Genomic DNA, 21061 nt, shown 5'->3' with positions numbered 1-21061 from the left:
GAAAGAGACGTCAGGTTTAAGAGGAGAGAGGGGGAGGAGACCAGTTTGGAGACTTTTCCTAGGGAGGAGAGGCAAGAAACAGGAGAGTATTGTTGTACAGAGAAGACTATATGGAATTGAAAGAGAATTACCTTGAGAGAGATATTATCAGAGGATAGAGTATTGTGAACATGAAGGGGGAAGATACTATCAGGGGCTAAGAAAGGGATTGAGCAGCTAGAGAGGGGAATATATCTGGACTAACTTAGGCAAAGAGGAGGAGAGACCACCCACTTGCGTAGCAAGGTCATGGAGATTCCAGAGGACCACAATGGTCATGGGGCTTGTACAGGTTGACAGAGCAACAAGACTGCACCATTAGACAAAGGAGCAAGGAGGACAGTGCAGGAATAGTCAAGACGGAGAACCCCAGAGAAAAAATTGAAAGGGTAAGTGGGTCTAATGGAAAGACAGGGCCACAATTCTCTGCTGAACCCAGCCACGGCACACTAGACCAACTCACAGGTGCCCACCCTTGGGTACAGCCAGGAAGGAAGACCTTGCTGTCCTGCAAAAAGAGAACCCAACCAGGGAGAAGTAGGCCAACCCACAGGCACCAAGTCCTTGCTGCCCCGCCCACCCCCAGAATGTGTGCTGGGGAAAACCCCTGGAAGGCAGTGAAATGGAGACCCAAGGAAACAAAAGATAACCTCTATTCACCTGGCGAGAGGGTTTAAAAGCCAGGGGACCCTCGTACCCCCTTTTCCGGGCCCATTTGAAGGATGAATAACACCCTCCACTACTCTGTTAGTGAACCTTTTATCTTTCTATTGGGATTTGGAGGAACTTTACAACTGTTTTGCACATTTTTTCAGTCACGCATTTGACTTCTGTGGAACATTGAGACGCTGAACATTTCTTTATTTGTCCACTTTGGAGCAAGAGCAGAGATCTCAGATTTCCATTCCCACATTATTCCAGTAACACACAGAGCTATCATCCTAACACCTTGGTTATCGAGCTGGCAACAATCCAGAGTCCTTATGTTTTTTTGAACACTTGCGGGAATAAAACCTTTAAAATGTATTACTTTCTTTTTGAATCTCAATCCTGAGAACACAGTGACAGCTGATTATTCTACCAGCCTGTCAAACGGTATAAGCCAAGTGGAGCCTCAAATGTCACAGTAATGCCACCCAGGGGCAGTGAATTCCTCATATCCATGTCACTGGTCCAATTTGCCTTAATAGCACCATATTGCAATCATTTTCTAAAAATGTCTTTGTGAAGTTGTCCAACCAGTGTGAAAACAGTTTCTTTTTATAAAAAAAAACATCACATTTGTGGTCAGTTTTACGCACTCGCTTTATACTTTCAGGGTTTCTTTTTCACAACTAATCCTTGTTGGGTAACTCCCAAATTTCCCTTCATATTGAAATGTATATAATTTCATATATTTCTAATGTTACTTGCCCATGTGCTTTAAAATGCACCATTTGCCACAACTGGTAAACAACATATTGTGGGTAAGCTGCCACCTCCCGAATGGTAAGGAATTTAAATAATTTCACGTGTTATGAATATTACCTGCTCAGTGTGCTTTTTAAGAAAAGGAACCAATTTGTCGGCACTCTGTACACCCACGGTCATTACAATGGCGATATTAGTATTTTTTGATAGGCTTCAAGTTTTTGTCAATGGCCAGGAAAGGTGAGGGTGACAGTTAGTACAAAACTTAAAACACCCCAACTGTGGGTGGTTTGAGTCCCACAAACCTTTTTGAACATTCCTGGAAGTTCATCGAGGGGAGTTTGAATTTAACCAAGGTTAGCCAATTAGAACCCTGAGATGGAGGGCAGGCTATTGTCATCCCCCATTGGGCACTAATAACATGCCCCACTGCCATACTGTGGTCTTGAAGGCACACACATGGAATTGAGCCATGTTAAACTTGTAATTCTATTTCCAATGTGTGTGTGCTGGAAAAAAAGGTGCAACTATTCTTGAGGGAATGGGAAAAGTTGGGAAGTGCTGGAAGTGGGGGATGGATGCCAAAGGGGCAGGGTAGGAGCCTGGGGTGGTCCAAACCGAACCTTATGGGCTCCTTAAACATTTATATGAGTATCTACTGTGAAAGCATCAGGACGTAGACACAGAGTACAGTTTGGGCTACAAAAATGTATTTAAAATCAGAAAAGAAGTTGCAGAAATGCCCACCTTGCCCTTTGCTAAGATGGGATATCCCTACCTAACTAAAACTATGATAGTCTGTGTCAGGAAGCCCAAAGTAAATGTCCGTCTGTGTCCAAAAACTATACTGCTTCCAGCTCTTGGTTGGAACGGGCTCTCCCTTCCCCAGAATTCCAAATAGTTCACTTTCTAACACAAAGGGGTTCCCTTCCCCAAGCTTTCAAGTTTCTCTCTGGTTTCAAAACACAATTCCTTGGGATTCTTCTCAGCTTTCAGCCTTCTTGGCTCTCATCAATATCACAAAGTTTAACTCTGTCAGTTCATCATATGCAAGCTTCTCTGGATATTCAACCATAAACTTACAGATGAATCAATTGGCTTCTCGTTAGTCAGGTGTGCTCGGTTAGGCGCAGTTGTTGGATCACACAGTCCACCTATTACAGGTCACGCAACAGACGCACCTGATTTGCCTTCATTTCCACAGTTGCACCACCACTGATTCAGCTCAACAGTGGTATAGAATTTAGTTTTTTTACAGTTCTTTTCACCACTTGTTTTGCCACCATTCACTTGTCAGATTATCAGGCTTTCTCACAATGTTGCCTCATTTCAACTTGTAATGTGCACACTTCTTATTTTCCTTATGGCTTTCTTCAGTTTCTATGATTTACTTCATTGGGCATTTGTAAGGCACTTATACAGCAAGAATTGTGTTTCAAAGCATATCAGGGAATGCTTTTCTCCACTTTCCACTCGGGTGGCATACACTCACTTTTACTTTCCTTTGGTTCGGTATTCAAAATTGCATCTCATTCATTTCCAAACAACGTAATGGAACATTCCCAGTTCACTCTCCTGCGCGGAATTTGCACCCTGCTCAGGGGTTTCTCATTCAACTTCAAGTTTCAGGTTTACAGCTTTTTATGGCCCCCTCTGCAGCCTTCACAATTTTCTTATATTCCGGTATTCACAAACCGCTTCTTTCATCACATTTATTTTCGTAGCCTTTAAACATAAGTGTTTCACAATTCCAATATCAGCAATCTCCTTGCCCCCACGGTCGCTCGCTTACTTGCGAGCACTTCAACCTTCCTTCAGCATGCAGCTCGCACCAGAGCGTCCCGCAATCACTCAGCCTGACTTGACTCACCGGATACGCTGTCTTCCTGTGCCCTTCTCTGCTTCGGTCGGTCCCTTGTGGCTGCAGTTCTTCCCGGCTCGGCAAGCCCTTTGTCCTGGGCATCCAACAACGCGGGTCCACAGTGTTTAAGTCCTGTTGACTTCTGGAGGTTGGCAGCCAAACACTGCATCCGGAGACCTTCCGACGACGCCAGCCACACTTTGCTCCTGTTGCAGCGCCTCAGCGTCATGGACATGCGTCCCCCTGCCTTTTCCTCCGACTGCTCCGTCTACAAGCACCTGGCTTTCTTCTCCTGCTTCTCTTTCTCCGGATCATTTAGCCTCACCCGAGTAGGCCATTTATACCACCCCTTTGGCTCCAGGTGCAAGCTATTCACATTGAGATAACAAAGTTCTTGGTACTCGGCATCGCTCTTCTTCGTCCCTGTACCAGAGTGATGTGTGTGCATGTCCGAGTCAAAGCATGAATGTGGTCTTTTCCTCGTCTCAGTACCAAAGTGGTATAAATTGGGAGATTGTTTTCTAGTGTTAGGCAGAATCCTGTGCAGTTCCCTTGGGGAACACTGCAAAAAGATTAAGACTACAGGAGTAAGCAGTAAACCCAATTGGTAGCAGTCTGCACCACCCACATTTACCTGGTAGCTGTGGCTGAGCAGTCAGACTTCTCTCAAGAAGAGTAGGGAAGTATGTAGAGTATACACAATAGGGCCAAAACACAATAGAGCAAACAAACACTGACCAGAGCTTTGTATAAAAAGAATACAATTATTTATTTAAAACACACTTTATGGCATATACTAGCACTCTCAATCAAAAGCAAGTTAAAACACAGTCAGGTAAAGTATACACACCTCCCTTAATAGCTATCAGACAAGTCAGGGTTAAAACACTACTATTTGTTAGGACAGACGCGAGCGCTTAACCAAGATGGCACTCTGATAATGTAGTTAAAGGGAGAGAAAAAGGCAGAGCATAAAAGATAACACAGTTCCCAACACTTTTAAGAGTTCAGAGCAAGGGGAGAAAGGCAGGCTATACGGTAGAGCCAAAGTTCATAGGCCAGGCCCACTTTAAATGGAGCAAAGCGAAATGTGCCCAGGATCACACGGTTTAAAGTGCACTGAAAGTCTTTGCAGAGTGTTCAAAAGAGGTTGAGGTGATTCAAAAGATATAGTTAGGCCTGGAGCCAACCCAGTTTAGAAGCCAAGGATTTAAGGGTCACCTTTAGCAATCTGTAGAAAGGGAGGCCAGGCAGGACACAGTACCTTAACAAGAAAGGAAGCTCCAGCAGGGGCAGTTGTTCCTGGCAGTGGTTGAAGTTCGTGGTTCCGACCAGGGGAAGAGAAGATCTCGTCTAGGAGGGAACGGGGAGTCGTTGCACTGCACAGGGATGAAACCAGCCGTGGAGTTCCCGATTAAAAGGTGCGGTCCTTTTATTCGCCGTCAAAAGTGGTGAGCTTGGCTATCCGGCCGCCGGGGTGCTTGGCACGGGCGATTCAACCAAGTGACGTCTTTGGAAGGCGAAAAGGGAGAACTGGTTGATCCCACCAGCTCAGAGGAAGAAGACTCGTCCAGCAGAAGGTCTTCTCTTGTCGTCGGGAAAGTGGTGAGGTAGTTGCAGCAGGGCTTCACCGGTGGCGTCGTCGTTGCAGATGGCTCAGCTTCTTCCCTCTTCGGATTCTTCGGTCCTGTGGTGACTTCTGAAGTTCCAGTCCCAAAGGCCCTGCTTTTATGCAGAAAACCCCCCATTCATCAGCCTAGCTGTCAATCACAAATGCTAAGTGGTGAGCCGGGCGGCTCACCACTGGGCCAATCAGAGTAGAGTGTGATTTGGGTTGCTAAAGCAACGCAGTCCAGGGTGCCAATTCCCCCCTCCACCCATCCTGTGGAACCCAGAGAGAGTGGCACCATTTGGAGGGCTTCTGTGGAGAAGCCCGCCAAAAAGTGGAACAAAGGGCTCAACCTTGGTCAGAGTTACAGAGACGGACACGAACGCCATTTTAGAAAAGAGTTCTGGCAAAAAGACCCAACCGTTGATTTAATGTTAAATAAACCGGCGGTATATTTAACATTGCACCAAAAAGTGGTGCGTTTAAAATCAATGGGAAAATCCCATAGAGAATATTCCGGTGGAATATTTCACGTGGTAACCACTGCCACCAGCCAGAAACTCGACGAGGGGGGACGGGACAGTGCCCCCTCGAAAAACAGACCCAGGGGCAATCGAATTACCCCTTACCAGTACTTCCACAATATGATGGTTTGTACTGGTTCTGTCCACAATTTTTGACTAGTAAAGCCAATGGTGACTTTACATGCCCTGGGAGACAGTAGTCAGTCCCAGGGTATTGAGTCTGTTTGGGGGTCACTGTGACACCCCTGTGGTACTGCACTGAGGGTGCTGTGTACCACACATACAGAAAAACAGATGATACCCCATGGAGTAAAAAGAAACCCCATAGCCCACAAGCACATAACAAGTCAAAGACATATCTCAAATCATGCCTAAGAATGGGAGTAAAAGAGTCTCACTCTTAGAAGGAGAAAATAACAAACTCCAAAAATCCAGCAAAGCTGCTGGGGGAATCACTAGGTTTGGGAAATTAGCCTTATAAGAGAATTCTCCATAACATCTAGCGCAATAGGGAAGGGATTGGAAATATCTCATAAAAGCCAAGGTATATTTAATTCTGGATGAAAGGGAAATGGGGGATACCGCGTCTCACCCAAGGGTGCATCATCCCCACTCCCAAGTCTCCTCCTCCCAGGTGATCCTCCCTCGCATATGCACCCCAGGGTCAGGATCCAAGAGCGATGGCCTTTCCCTGGCCACCTGAGGGGAGGCTATTTTGGGGAAGGAAGTGAGGAAGCCCTCAGATTCCTCACACTACGCACAAGAATATGGCTTCAAAATCAAGGCCAACAATCTGCACCCCAAAAATTCACAGCAGAAATATCAAGCTATCCTACACCAGAGGAGTTACAGAAAATGATTTTGATCCTGTATTTGGGATTCCCAATTCAAAAAGCCCCACAAGAAGAGCATGTCTACCAGCTATATTCACCTTTTGTGGATCCCAATATTTCATGCTGGAGGCACAACGCATCAATTATTGGCTCTTTGCATCATGATGTTCCAATGTCTAGGCCTCCTATGCTCCAGAATCTGGGCATGCCAGTCAGTCAGGCTGCCCCGGCAATACGGATATTTGGAGCCAGTTAATTTCTCCATATGTCACCTGTCCAGCTTGTCCATTTCGTTATGGCACCTGAAAGCATGACATGCATTGGGATCTTCTTGTGGGTCTGCCAGTGGTATGCAGTGTATGCCACACTGACTGAGCATTAATGCTACTTTAAATCAACATGAGCATCCCTTTGACAAAAACAGTTGATTACTCTTGCAATCACATACCGGGCGAGCAAAGAAAGAAAGAATTTGAATACTCCTGTCTAAAAGAAAAGTAGAATTGAATAAATATATTTCTAACCAATACACTATTTTAAAAGGTATATTATTCATCATCTTTAACCTTGAAGCCACTACTGGCCAATTCTGGCCACATTTGGAGCACTAAGCAGCTGAACTATAATAAATCTGAATTCTGATAATTTACGTTAATTTAGCTAAAGACTGTACATATTCACTTTCTGGCTAAAATCCCTTTGACAGCATGCTGTGGCGTAAACCTCAAGGGATTCTTTGCGTTTGGCAATTCTAGCACATCAGTAACTTTTTCAAGCTCTAATTAGATCTCTTTTTTTACCAGATCAATTTCAAGTTATTAGAAATTAAGTCAGAAGACTGGCTCAGTCCTACCCATTGAAAAAGGGGGCATGTCCCTTTGGACAAATTAAAATCTTCAGAAATGTAAAAATTACCTACCAGTAGAATCGCATATCCCTGCACACATCCTTTGTGCAGCAGCAAAACATCCTACTGGAAAATTGACCATTTCCTTGAGATTATAGAGGTGCAACATAAACCCCAGCACATTTGGAGAACTACTTACTTTAGTTCCTTTGCAACATCATTGTGTTGGGAGTCTTCTAGGATCTCGGGCAAGCTTGTAATGATGTCGTGCTGGATTTCTAGTGGAGCAACACTGATGAGCTGCATAATCTTAGTAGTAAGGTCCTACAAAAGGAGGCACACATGAACCACACATATACAGCATTCAACAAAGCATTGCTCAGTAAAATAAAGATTCTCACACAAAGAAAACAATTGACACATGCTAAGGATGGAAAAGTTGAAGTGAAATATTTGTTATGCAACAGCTGTTGAAATGCTATTCAATTTCAGATATTTGATTTCAAGTATAGTAACTAGCCACAAGTGTATTACACATTTAATATCTCTGGCTCTCTGAAAGTTCTTACAGGGACATTATGGTTACAGGTAAACCAAAAAAAAAAAAAGAAATTCGACAGTTATGGTAAGCTAAGCAACCATAACTCGTGCCACCAGTGTGCACTGCAAGGACTAACACCCATGACATCAAAGATGCCATCACAAATCTCATTCATGACATCACTGATGACATCACATGTGTGGCTCCCCCTGTTTGTTTCACTACCATAAGTAGGCCAGGTGATTTCTTCGATAACAGTCAGGAACAAAATTCAAAAGGTTCTATATTTGTGTACGGCACCAATCTCATGTTCTTAAACTTCTTTCCCAGCAGCACACAAAAAGTTACACATGCTTCTGTTGAGGGGATGCCTTCCCACCTCTGGCTACTTAGTGGTATACATGAGAAAAGCAGCTTTGCAGTGGTAAAAATGCACTGCACTTTTTTCATCATCTTTTTGATTTGACGGCACACACTTGCACAAGCTATGGAACCCAAAAGCAATGCTTTATAGTGCAGTACCACAACGTGTACAGTACCTAAATTGGCCACTCATCGACATTCTGCAAGCAAATGGTCGAAAGTACGGACAGCGGCACAGCACCACAAAGTCTCCACGTCTTCCAAATTCAAATTGCCATTAAGGCCTCTTTCCACGGCATAATGGAGCAGATTTATCACAAAGCGATCACCCACTATGAAAACTGTGCGTCTAGCCATCTCTGCCAGCCTCACTACACAGAATAATGTAACAAAATATGGTTTCCCTTTCCTGTGACGCACATTCTAACCATCTGATTGTACAATTGCAACAATCGCATTTCCATTGGCCAGCATGTTCAAAAGTGCAGAATGTAGCATGTGCGCCTCGCAAAGTATCGTAAGGACCGCGCCCCAGTAAATCATTAACAGTCGTCCTTCCCTTTCCACTACCCTCTTCCCACCACGCCCTTATTAGGTATCGCGCACACACGTATCCACCAATGCCCTCCAAGACTTCAGCATCTTACAATGTCAGTTCTCCCCAAGACTTCATATTTACCGTTACAAAATCAGCCTGCACGTGTGTTATTAGAAAGCACGTCCAGTGGAAAGTTCAGTGAAACATTGCAAGAGGTATATCATGCACATTTGTTCACATAAACACCCATCACTATAAAAGAAAGGTAAGAAAACATTTTTTGCAGTATGTTCACAACTCACAATATCTGCCTCTAAGCGTCCTCTACGTGTTTAAAAACCATACGGATGTTCCTCCCGTCTCCTACCATAAACTGGCAATTTGTTGGTATGTGCTTGCAACGTTTTCATTTACCCATATCATACACTAAATTAGCGAAACAGGAACTCTGTTCTTTCCTTCCGACAGTGCTACGAAAAAATGTCCCCACTAACCCACCTACTACATAACTCGTAAAAAGAAGGCACTAAATGTATTTTAGCAACCTACAGTCACTTTACAAAAGGTCAGTGTCTGCATGGCTGTCGTTCTTTGTACGCTGCACTATTGCCACAGGCTATTTTTAAATCTGCCAGCTTCCACTCTGCGCCCTCAGCAACTCATCCATAGAGTGCGCAACTTGTCCTTCGCCTAAACGGCAGGGATCCTATGTCTGCTGGACTAAAATGTCTGCAATAGCTCACAGTGGCTGCGAACAATAAAATAAAAGCCCTGTGCATTATGCAGAAGGCCTTCTAGTCCCTGGGACCTGAATACCTTGCACTCACTACCTAATATCTGCTTGCTCCAGCTCTTCCCTCATCTGCCTCATAATCCCTCAGGGTCAGTTGCTTCTACACACAACTAGATGGTGGTAGATGTGTTTCTGCTCGGGCCTCCCTATGTATCACGCTCTCGGTCTCCCTGGACCTTGAGGAGAAGCATCGTAGGGTCTGAAACCACCTGAAAACCTTTCCATGTGCTTTTTCCCCCTCCTCTCCCTTACTCACTTCCTGGCTAAAAAGTATTGTGCGCTGGTTTCCTACCTACCCTATTATCTGTGCCCCAGGCCACCTCCCTCTCTGCAGTTCCACCCCTGCACTTGCTTTCTACCAACCCCCGCACTTGAGAACTGTTTTCCATAACCCTAACAGTCCAGCCACCACATCATGTCTACACTTATCCTTGCACTTGCCAGTAACGGCCGTAGTTGCATGGTATTCTATTTTTTATTGTTCCCATGGACTGCACTTTGCCCTCCCACTTCCCATTCACTTGCACACTCTCAATGTCAGCTGGCCTGGAGGAATCAATGTCTGTGTGGCGTCTGTGCCGCCTCCCTTTCCTCGGCACGCCTTCACACACTTGTATGTAGAAGTGATAAAAATGGCAGAAAATACCATAGCACATCATATCATATGATGCACACACTGCATTCACAACAACATGATGCCTGCCATTTACCTTGTAAACTTCACAATATGGTCTTCTCACTGTAATGCATGTACTACAAATGTCGGAAAAGGGATCCCACAAAAGCAGCAGGGAATGTATATTAGCAGCGTTAAACAAGTGCGTGCAGTGCCTGCATACAAACAGGATGCATACCCCTTACCTTGCACAATTTCACCATAGCCTCCTACATTTATCGGTACAAACAGACCTTCTGTCACAGTGTTTGTGTACAAACCACAGCCAGCAACCACATTGCCCAATGGCTTAGCCTCCACAGAGCCAATGCCATAGCTGCCATCCTAAAAAGACCCAGATGTGCCACGTCCAATCTCAAAGTCCCGTGGAGTCTGCTGCATTACCGTGCTAGAAACTGTAGGGGGAGGGTGTTGAGAGGGTGTTCAGGGGGGCTGGGGAGGTGAAACAGGGCAGGGGAGTGCGTCTTTAGAATTGTCTCTAGAAAAGCACATATTTTTATTTATTTCTCATTTTTGTTATGTATGCACGTGCATTCATACATTGTTTTTTTCTTGTTTTTCTCTCTTTTGCTCACTGTCTGTTTGCTTCTCCTCCTGACATATTTTTCTCGACTGAAGATGAACGCTTATCTTATATTTCTACAGAATTCTCTGCAACGCTTCGTGCAGAGTGGCAAACACAACAGCATTGCCAATGGGGGTAAAAAAAAATGCCATTTCCTTGAAACCACTGGAAATCTTGCTGGTTATTAATGCTTTCATAGTCGGTGCAGAACATCCCAGCACTGCACATAAAGTTGCACATGCTTCTGTTTATCCAACATCTCCCGACCTCTGGCTGTGGACAAATTACACCAGCATGCTCCCATTGTCCTCTTGGTGTCATCGATGAGAAAATCACCTTTGCAGTAGGAAATATCAGCATCACAGCTGTCATCAACTTCTTAAAGTAAGTGAGCAAAGGTGAGCACGACATGTGGCCCAAATGTAGTCCCCCAAAATGCACGACCATCACATCTACAGTACCAACAGAGGCCACACATTTACAAAGGAGATCCATGCATCCGAAACCCCACTCAAACTGTGCCCCAAAAAGCCTGCACAACTGAAAGTTAGTATCGAACCCTCTTTCCACGGCATAGCTGTGTAGAACGTGCATAAAGGTATCACCGAGTATAAACACTTGCCGTCTGTCCATCTCTGCCAACCTCACTGCATCAAACTTTGGGTAAATATGTCACTGCCCCTTCTGGTGAACCACACCCTTGAATCCTCATTGGAGAATTCCCACAGTTCCATTTGCGAAGGCTCCATACGCAGAAGGCCATTATGTGGCACGTGCACTTTTCCAGCTACAGCTAGGGCCAGTAAAGCCCCAGTAAAGCAGACACAATACTTCTTCCCTTTGCACTCGTATTTTCCAACACTCCCTTAATGGCGCCTATTGGCAAGTATAACATTTCAAAAACACTTGCACCAACCACATACTAAACCTCGGCATTGCACACTATAATTTCTGTACACAACTCCATATTTCCTGTTAAACACTCGGAGAGCATGTTCCCTTTGCTTCCAAAGCCCCTCCACAACAACCTTTTCCTACAGGTTGCCCTATTTCAGCATCCACAATGATCCTGCGGCACACCCAGCACACCTTTCACCATGCACACAACAGTCCACCCGTGCCCACACCCAGCACAACACGATGAATCCATGCATGTGACCATATAGGCAGCTAACATTGAGCACATAAGTAGCGGCACTCCAACCCAACTCTCACACCATAAAACACCCATTCACGAAAACGGGTTGCAATTAGCAGCATCCACAAACATACCACAGCCTCCATCACCCCTACCCACTGCCATTCACAAGGTATTGTGTCACTACCAACCTAACCACAATATTTTCACAACATTAGCCCTACTTCAAATCTGCACACAGCATAGTAAAGAACGCATACAAGCTACACTTCAACCATACCGTCTGCCATACTGCCAGTGTGCACACACAGCAAGCACCCAGTGCCCACACTGCGTAACTTTTTATTGCAACATCCAAAACTTTACAATGTTCTACCAGCGACCTCACCTGCGGAACCAAACGTACACACCTGCCAGCTCATTTCTGCTGCTCTATGGCGTCTGAAATGTACTGTACAACCATTCTTTACAGTTCACCACCCTCTACCAGATACACAGTCAAAATTGCATTAGTGGCGTGGGTTTCCTAAAGTCCGACGCTCTTCAATGCATAGCCTACGGCCTTTGACCATGCACCCAATAGGCTAGGCCTTGAACACAGGCACTGCAACGTAATGTCACCATGCATGTGACCATGGCACCAACTACGCGAAGCCACATACACACCACTGCCACCAGCACTCTTACCCAACCTGCATACGCATCCACCAATCACATACTGAACCTCTGCATTGCACCCATTCAAGAAAACAGGTCGCTATCAGGAGAATCCACTAACCTACCAGAGCCTCCGCTACCCCTACCCACACCCATTCACAAAGTATTGTGTCACTACCAAACTAATTATGCCACACTGGTGGGGTTTTACTTTGTACCAACTACGAAAACGTTTCCTTGCGCCTGGTTAAATATTGCAATTTCAGAAAAATGTTGCAGTTGATGTGGGGCAACAAAGGGGCATTTGACCCCTACCCCTTGAGGAAAAAGTTGAAGAAAAAATGCTCCACACTCGAAGAACTGCGCCACAACATATATTTGTGGAAACTGAAATTTATTGATTATAATGCCCTTTTGGATAACACGTGTTTCGACACACCAGTGTCTTTTTCAAATCAGGGCTGGTAATAAAAACTAGTGAAAGTGTAGCCGAATTCACAGTGAAAAAACTTATATCAGAGATCATAATGCATAATCAAACACATGTAGAAGTAAACCATGAAAACAAAAGATTAAATTACATTAAAAATAGTCACAGAGAAAAAGGGAGGGGTGAAGGGGCAGGAGGTTCAAGGTAAGAAAACGTAAAGAAAAAGGTAAAGAACAATAATGAAATATTAGTACATACTCATGGGTCATTATCTAGTAGTATTTAAACAAAAACATCAATCTTACTTAAGATGATAGATATAGAGGTTCGCCCATGGAGGCCTTACCTATATTCCAAATCAAAAGTCTTCAATTCAGTAGAACAGAAAGTCATGGGTTAAATCCCCCTGTTTTGATTCATGCCAAAATATCACATTTTAGACAGTAAATACATGCGACTCGTCATTTAAAACGTCCAAAATTGTCAAAGTCTCCTATATTACATATTATTGAAACTATATGTTTAAGTGAAAAAACCTACAATAGTGAATTACCTGAAATTATAATAACCTCAATTATATAAATTAGTAATTTTTTGTAAGAAAGTGTTCATGTAAATACTGGATCAAATGATGTACTCATAGACCGAATAGTACTAAATCCAAAGACGCCGCGACTACATGTATGAAGTATGCGCTTACTCTGGTCCAAGCACGGCCAGCCCATTACTCGAGTTGCAGCCGTGCGGCAGAATGCAGCAACAAAAAAGCACTGGGAGCACAAAAGAAATGTGCTGCAGCTTACCTCCGGCTTATTCTCAATCTCCTTTCGTCTGGGTCGGTCGGCAAAGCGGTTTCTCCCAAGTTTACAAGGGTTGTCTAGGCAACCTTATTCCTACTACTATTTCCATTACAGCCTATTCGGAGAGTCAGGCAAAATAAATGAGCGCCATATTAAGAGTTCGAATTATAGAAAAGGAGAACAAGTTACTTTCTTACCTGGTAACGTTCTTTCGATGGGATGGTCCGACGACGTATTCCATATCTATGACAGGTAATCACCACAGCTGTGCTGCTTCGGAAACTTTTTTCGGCGTCTGCGTCGATGCGCCGTCGTCGAGGACCTCCTCCGATGTCCAACGTCATCCGATGTGATAAGTAGGACGCACGACGCCCGTAGCCTCAGTTGTAGTTTTTTCCCCCCAGAACGTGTGACATCAGTCAACTGCCAGTCAGACACAAAGCCTTGCGGAACGTAAGCTGCAATCGCAAAAGAAATTCTGCAGCGGGGAAGGCAGGGAGGGAGTGATATGGTATACGTCATCGGACCATCCCATCGAAAGAACGTTACCAGATAAGAAAGTAACTTGTTCTTCGAGGGGATTGGGTCCTCCGGCGTATTCCATATCTATGACAGACTCCCAAAGCAGTACCAGAGCAAGGAGGAGGGAAAGAATTTAGAATCAAAATTTAGAATTGCCAATCAAATAGCAGAGCAAAGGACTGCCTTGCCAAAGGCCAGATCCTGTCCCCGGATGGAATCGAGGGAATAGTGACGTACAAATGTATGTACAGAAGCCCAGGTGGCTGCATCACAGATGTTGCGAATAGGAACACCCCTCTGCAGGGCAGTAGATGCAGCCATACCCCTGGTAGAATGGGCCCGCAAGCCAGCCGGCGGGTCCTTACCCGCCAAGCGGTAACACTCCGAGCCTGCCAAAATAATCCAGCGAGACAAAGTCCGTTTCGTCACAGCCTGTCCCAAACGCTTTCCAGCGTAACCAATAAAGAGTTGATCGTCCACTCTGACCCGGGACATGCGTGAAACCTAAAAGCTTAAAGATCTCCTAGGATCAAGCCTATAGAGCCTCTCCTCTTCCTTACCAGGATGCGGAGGAGGATAGAATGCCGGAAGAACAACCTTCTGGGCCAAATGAAATTCCGAAACCACCTTCGGAAGAAAAGAAGGACGAACTCTAAGGACAACCCTGTCCTTATGAAATACAGTGAAAGGTGGCTTAACTGAAAGTGCCTGTAACTCACTCCCTCTGCGAGCGGAAGTAAACGCAACCAGAAACACAGTTTTCAGAGTTAACAGCCTCAAAGGGCAAGAATGCAAAGGCTCAAACGGAGCACCCATAAGAAACTTAAGAACAAGGTTTAAATCCCAACCGGACACCAGGAAAGGTGACGGAGGGAACACATTAGTGAGCCCTTTCAGAAACTGTGAAATTAAAGGGATTTTAAAGTAGGAACACTCTTCAGACGAGCGCTTAAAGATGGACAGCGCCGCCAGGTAACATTTAATGGTACCCACTTGCAAGCCCCTGTGGGCCAAAGAAAGTAAAAAGGACAGAACCATGGGGATGTCACATGCAAAAGGATCCACATTCCGAACTCTGCACCAGTCGCAGAACTTACGCCAACGGCACAGAGACTTTGTTGCTGGCCTTCGGGCCGAGAGCAACACCTCCATCACGTCTTCAGGGAGGTCCCAATCCTTATACCTCAACCTTTCAGAAGCCAAGCGTGAAGGTAGAGGGATCTGACCTCTGGATGGAGAACCTGACCCCCCTCCCGTGAGAGCAGATCGTCTCGGTAGGGAAGACGACGTGGAGGGCAGATGGACAAGTCGAGAAGGTCAGGGTACCACGTCCTCCGAGCCCACGCCGGAGCAATGAGGATCATCCGGGAACCGAACTTCCGTAACCTCCGCAGCACTTGCGGGATGACGGGGACTGGGGGAAACGCGTACAGCAGCGGGAATGACCACTCCACCACGAACGCGTCTCCTAAGGCTCCTTTTGGAGGAAATTCCCGCGAGCAGAACCTCTCGCACCTCCGGTTGACACTGGAGGCGAAGAGATCCACTTGAGGGGTCCCCCAAAGAGCGAAGATCTCCAGGAGAATCTCCTGAGCCAACTCCCACTCGTGAGAGATCGCGCTCTGCCTTCTCAGAGCGTCCGCCGTCACGTTTTCGTCTCTGGCCAGATGAACTGCCGAGATCGAAACTTCCTGCTGGATGGCCCAGAACTCGAGCTGCATCGCCTCCCTGCACAGAGGAAGTGACCCTGCCCCCCCCCCTTTTTGTTGAGGTAGTGCATGGCCACTGTGTTGTCCGTCAGGATCAGGACATTCTTTCCTCGCACAGTCGGCAGAAAAGCCTTCAGGGCTAGCCTGACGGCCCTCAGATCCAACAGATTGATATGGAGTCTGGACTCCGACGGAGACCAACGACCGCTTACTGTCAGCCCGTTGGCATGAGCTCCCCATCCCGTGAGGGATGCATCCGTCACGATCGTCACCTCCGGTCAGGGAAGCCAAAATGGAGCCTTCATCAAGTTGCCTTCGACGGCCCACCACAGAAGGTCCCGGGCGACCGAGGGCGTCACCTGAACCGGGTCCGACATCCTGCCGGAGGACTGCGACCATTGCATCTTGAGTGCCCACTGCAAAGATCTCATCCGCAGGCGAGCCTCTGGCACCAGAAGAATGCAGGATGCCACGAGGCCGAGCAACCTCAAGAACTCGAACGCTGGGAGCGTCTGGGCATGCTGATACTTGTGCACCATCTGCTGAATGTGAAGAGCCCTCACCTGGGGAGGAAAACACTGCCCCAGGGAAGTTTCGAGCACTGCTCCGATGTACAGGAGCCGCTGTGTTGGCGTCAAATGGGACTTCTTTAAATTGAGGGAGAAGCCCAGCCTGTGAAGGGAAGTGGCAGGTGACGGACAGATGATCCAGGACTTGCTCGGGAGAGCTCCCCCTGATCAACCAATCGTCCAGGTAGGGGTAGACGTGAATCCCCCCTTGCCTGAGATGCGCTGCCACCACCACCATGAGCTTGGTGAAAACCCTTGGGCGGAGGTCAATCCGAAAGGCAGGACCCGAAACTGAAAGTGCGAGTCGCCAACCGCTAACCTCAGGTACTTCTTGTGCTTGGGATGGATCGGCACATGGAAGTAAGCATCCTTGAGGTCGAGAGACACCAACCAGTCCTGAAGCTGAAGGGCCTGGAGGACTTGAGAGAGAGTAACCATCTTGAACTTGTCCTTCCTGAGGAGTTTGTTCAAACCGCACAAGTCCATGATGGGTCTCAATCCCCCGTCTTTCTTCGAAATCAAAAAATAAGGGGAATACCATCCCTTGTTCCTCTCCGCTACAGGCACCAGTTCTATGGCGCCTTTCTCCAGCAGGGCTTGAATTTCCTGCGCAAGGAGCGGATCCGGACTCTGCAAAGAGAGGTTCCCCGGTGGATTGTCGCGAGGCCTGTGCCGAAAAGGAAGACAGTAGCCGTGGGTTATGATCTCCAGAACCCACACATCTGAAGTAATGGCACGCCACTCTACAAGATGCTGCGCCAGCCTTCCCCCAACCGGCGAACCATGGGACATGGCCTCATGACTGAGTGGTAGCGGCTGCAGCGTTACCTGAGGGCAAAGAGGCAACTGCCCGAGCGGCCTTGGCACCACGGGTACCCTGTCTTCCACCTCTGGTACCCCTGCGTTGGCCTCTTTGACTTCCAGCTCCTCTCGCTTTACTGAAGGACGAGTAATAGCGAAAGGAACCACCCCTCCCATTGCTGTCCCGTAGGACGAAAAGGCGGAGGTTGGCGAACTGCAGCGCCCAACGACTTCGCTGCAGCTTTTGAGGTCTGCAACCTCTCAAGGCTCTTGTCAGCCTTGCTGCCAAAAAGGTGTTCACCGTCAAAGGGCATGTTGAGGAGCCGGGACTGCACATCAGGAGCAAACTCCGACTTCCGCAACCACGCAAACCTGCGTATCACGGTGCTCGCCGCCATGGACCTGCTGACGCATTCAGCCATGTCCAAACCCGACTGAACGGACTCACATGGCATCCTTACCATCCTGGACCATAGCAAGGAAACCATCCCGTTCGTCCCCTTCGGGAATATGTTCCGCCGCTAACGCAATACAGTTCCACAGAGTGTGTGTGAAACGAGACAAGGCACAAATGGAGTTGGCCGTCTGAAGCGCCATACCACCAGAAGAAAACACTTTCTTCGCCCAGCCATCAAAACGTTTGTCGTCCCTATCAGGAGGGATGGTAGGGTACGACGCCTGCTTTGCCGGGGCCGTGGCCGCCTGCACCACCAAAATCTCCGGAGTGGGGTGCCTGGTCAAGTAGCAGGGGTCGCTACTGGCTGGATGTTATTTTCGCGACAAGGACCTGCCCACCGCCGGGAGACTCTCCAAAGCAGTCCAAGCCGCCGCCACCCTTCTCTGTAGAGCCATATGAAACGGCAGTACCGGGTCAGTTGGGGGACCAACATCAAGGATGTCCGTGAGATCATCCTGCACAAACTCCCCTGGGGGAGCAGACCAACCCAAGTACTCGGAAACCCTAGCCATAAGGCGCCGGTACGAGGAATCGGCATGAGAGCCAGGCTCAGGCCTACAAAACTCCACCTCCGGAGAGGTGTCCAGTCCACTGGCATCATGCAGTGACTGCCTCAAATCGTCAAACTGACTATGGCCCGAAACAATTTCATCTGGAACCTGACTAGGAACCAGGCCATCAGAATCCTCATCCACCTCCGAAATATATTCCAGGTGGCGAAAAGAAGGCACCCGAGAGTGCTTGCTCTTAAACAGAGCCTTCCTAGGGAGTTTCCCCCGTGCCACGGGGTACCGCCGACACCCCGGCCTCGAAAGGCGTAGAGTGAATCGGCGCCGGCGTCGAGAGAACAGGCATCGGCGCCGAGAGGATTGGTGTCGAGTAAATCGGCGTCGACGTCAGATGCAGCGCCGCCAGCATCGACGGCGTCGACACAGTCCTCGAAGCCGGAGCTCCGAGCGTGTCCTTCGACGACCTGAGCGTCGACGGCTTCGATGACTTCCTCGGAGCCGGAGCCTCGAGAGAGCCCGTCGACGCCCTCAACGCCTCAGACATCGATGTCTTCCTCGAAGACATCACAGGTGCACACGGTCTCGAACGCGTCGAGGACCGGGAACTGGAACGGGTACGTCGAGAACGAATCCCCTTATCCGAACGGGACCTCTCCCGTGACTCGTGCCGACCACTCTTGCGAGCGGTGTCTCTCTTTAACAGTGTCCTCACCTGCGAACCAAAACCTGTACGCATGGCAGCTCACTTCTCCTGCTCTATTGCGTCTGAAATGTGCTCCACACCCATTCTTTACAGGTCACCACCGTCTAACGGCTGCAGAATCCAAAATGCATCACTGCCGTGTGCGTCCTAAAGTCCTAGCCTCTTGAGTGCATGGCCTACAGCCTTCAGCCCTGCACCCAACAGTCTAGGCCTTCAACACTCTCTTTGCTGCATAATGGCACCATCCATTTCACCACGTCACCAACTTCGACTGTCCACATACACAGCACTACCACCAGCACTCCTAACCAACCTATGCACCGCCATGGAACTATGCAGCAACAAATTGCATCAGTTACGATAATGTAGAAAGAAAGTACTCTCTCCTGCACCCCTGTGCACGTTCATGTACATACTATGGCATTCCCCACTTCCATTCTCAAAGTATTGTGTCACTGCCAAACTACCCACATTGGTGTCTCCACCGCACTATGCAAGCACCACCCTGTACTGGATGCACACCCACACTTGCGTTACTGCTGTGGGTATGCTAAAGCCCTACGCTCTTCAGTGAATGCCGTACGGTGTATGGCCTTCGCCCATGCACCCGATAGTCTAATCCTTCCACTGATCCAACTCAACGTCCTACACCCATGCATGCCACCATGTGCCCAACTATCACATTTCATCCGCATAGCACAGCCACCCGCCCTCCCATCCAACCTATGTCATATGCAATTAATTCCCCTTCTAAAATTGATCTACCATCACTCACCACAGAAAAAAGTCGCCGCAAACAGGTCGCGGCAGAAGCTATCGGGCCGTTACGACACCTGCCTCCAATCACCACACAAAGTACTCGCCTGCCTCGCTACCCGCGACTTGATGCAGTACACGCAAAAACTACAGGCACTCCTCCGTCTTCTTCCACCTACCTATATATGTCACATGAACCACTTCTCACTCCCCCATGCGTTCCCTCCGTTCTTGCCACCAACACATGGCGTTCGGTACATTTTCCAGACCCTTCCGCTGCCACACTGTCCTCCGATACACCATGGCAGCGTTTTCCAAACACTTTGACGCACCGCACGCTTCTCTCCAGCCAACCACCAGACACGTTCAATGCTCGCCGACATCACGGCGTACCGCAGGTCAATGACACTTTGGTCCGCGCAGCAAACAGGAAAATGGGTCCGCGGAGTGGACCCAGATATCACAATTTTTTTGGGAAGGACATTTCAGTAATTTGCAACAAAAGTACTGGTTGGATTTCCACCAAACACACAAAAGCACGCTTTCTGACCCAAGACCTCGCTCCTGGTGCAAATCAGTCCAGCCGTGCAAAGTTGGGTGAGGATTCCTCCAGGGGGAGCGAAATTATAAGCTGCTGAAAAAAAAGTGCTCTTCCTAGGAGTTTAGCAACTTAACCATAACTACATGCCCACTACCGCTGGCCGTGTTATATATATATATTCAATAAAAAAAAAACTTTGTTAAAAGGGATGTTATGGTTACAAGTAAAACTGAAAACCCCCAGAAATTTGCCAGTTATGGTAAGCTATGCAACCATAACTCGCGCCTCCACCGTGCACTGCTACGACTACCACCTAGGACAAACAGGACATCACAAATGTCATTGATGACATCACTGATGACATCACGTATGTGGGCCACTTGTTTTTGTTCACTGACATATCTAGTCCAGTTGTTTTTGTACACTGGATTCGAAAGGTGATATATATGTAGACGTTAACCATGTCCTATGTTGTTAAGGTACTTTATTTGGGGTTTAGTCTCAGCTCATAGTGCAAATATATGGGGCAATAAGCAGGCCTCAAACACACCATTCATTTGTATACATGATAATGAACTTTAATGTTATTGACATTTTCTTTTGTTGCTGTTTCTTTCTTCCTTCTATTATTTTCCATGTACATGCCTCTTATTTGTATGCATTGTGGGTCTTCATATGTATTCTTTGTACTAACACAAGTATGTAGTAAGCCTTGAATTACTAGCTATTGGTTCCATGTTTAACATTACTCAAAACTCTGATAAGGTAGCATTCATTATTTTACTATACAAAATTACCAGATGAAAAATTGTGTACTCCTATGGAGCATGTTGCAGCCATTGCCTATCTGTATGTATGATTAGGTTCCTG

At 47.1% G+C, this 21061-nt stretch overlaps 1 protein-coding gene across 5 annotated transcripts in view; it reads right to left on the bottom strand.

Moving 5' to 3' along the window:
* Positions 1-21061, bottom strand: part of FANCD2 (FA complementation group D2) — a 2923540-nt gene that overhangs the window by 2339702 nt on the left and 562777 nt on the right. For all 5 annotated transcript variants that reach the window (XM_069644087.1, XM_069644091.1, XM_069644090.1 and 2 more), the window contains exon 9: positions 7323-7447. In XM_069644087.1, the coding sequence (XP_069500188.1) occupies positions 7323-7447 (125 nt within the window). The remainder of the gene's footprint in view (positions 1-7322; positions 7448-21061) is intronic.

This window comes from Ambystoma mexicanum, chromosome 2p, assembly GCF_040938575.1.
Source record: "Ambystoma mexicanum isolate Mex_15411 chromosome 2p, UKY_AmexF1_1, whole genome shotgun sequence".
Classification (NCBI taxonomy): Eukaryota; Metazoa; Chordata; class Amphibia; order Caudata; family Ambystomatidae; genus Ambystoma; species Ambystoma mexicanum.
The sequence above is the reverse complement of the archived record's forward strand: the minus strand, read 5'-3'. Positions and strand labels throughout refer to the sequence as shown.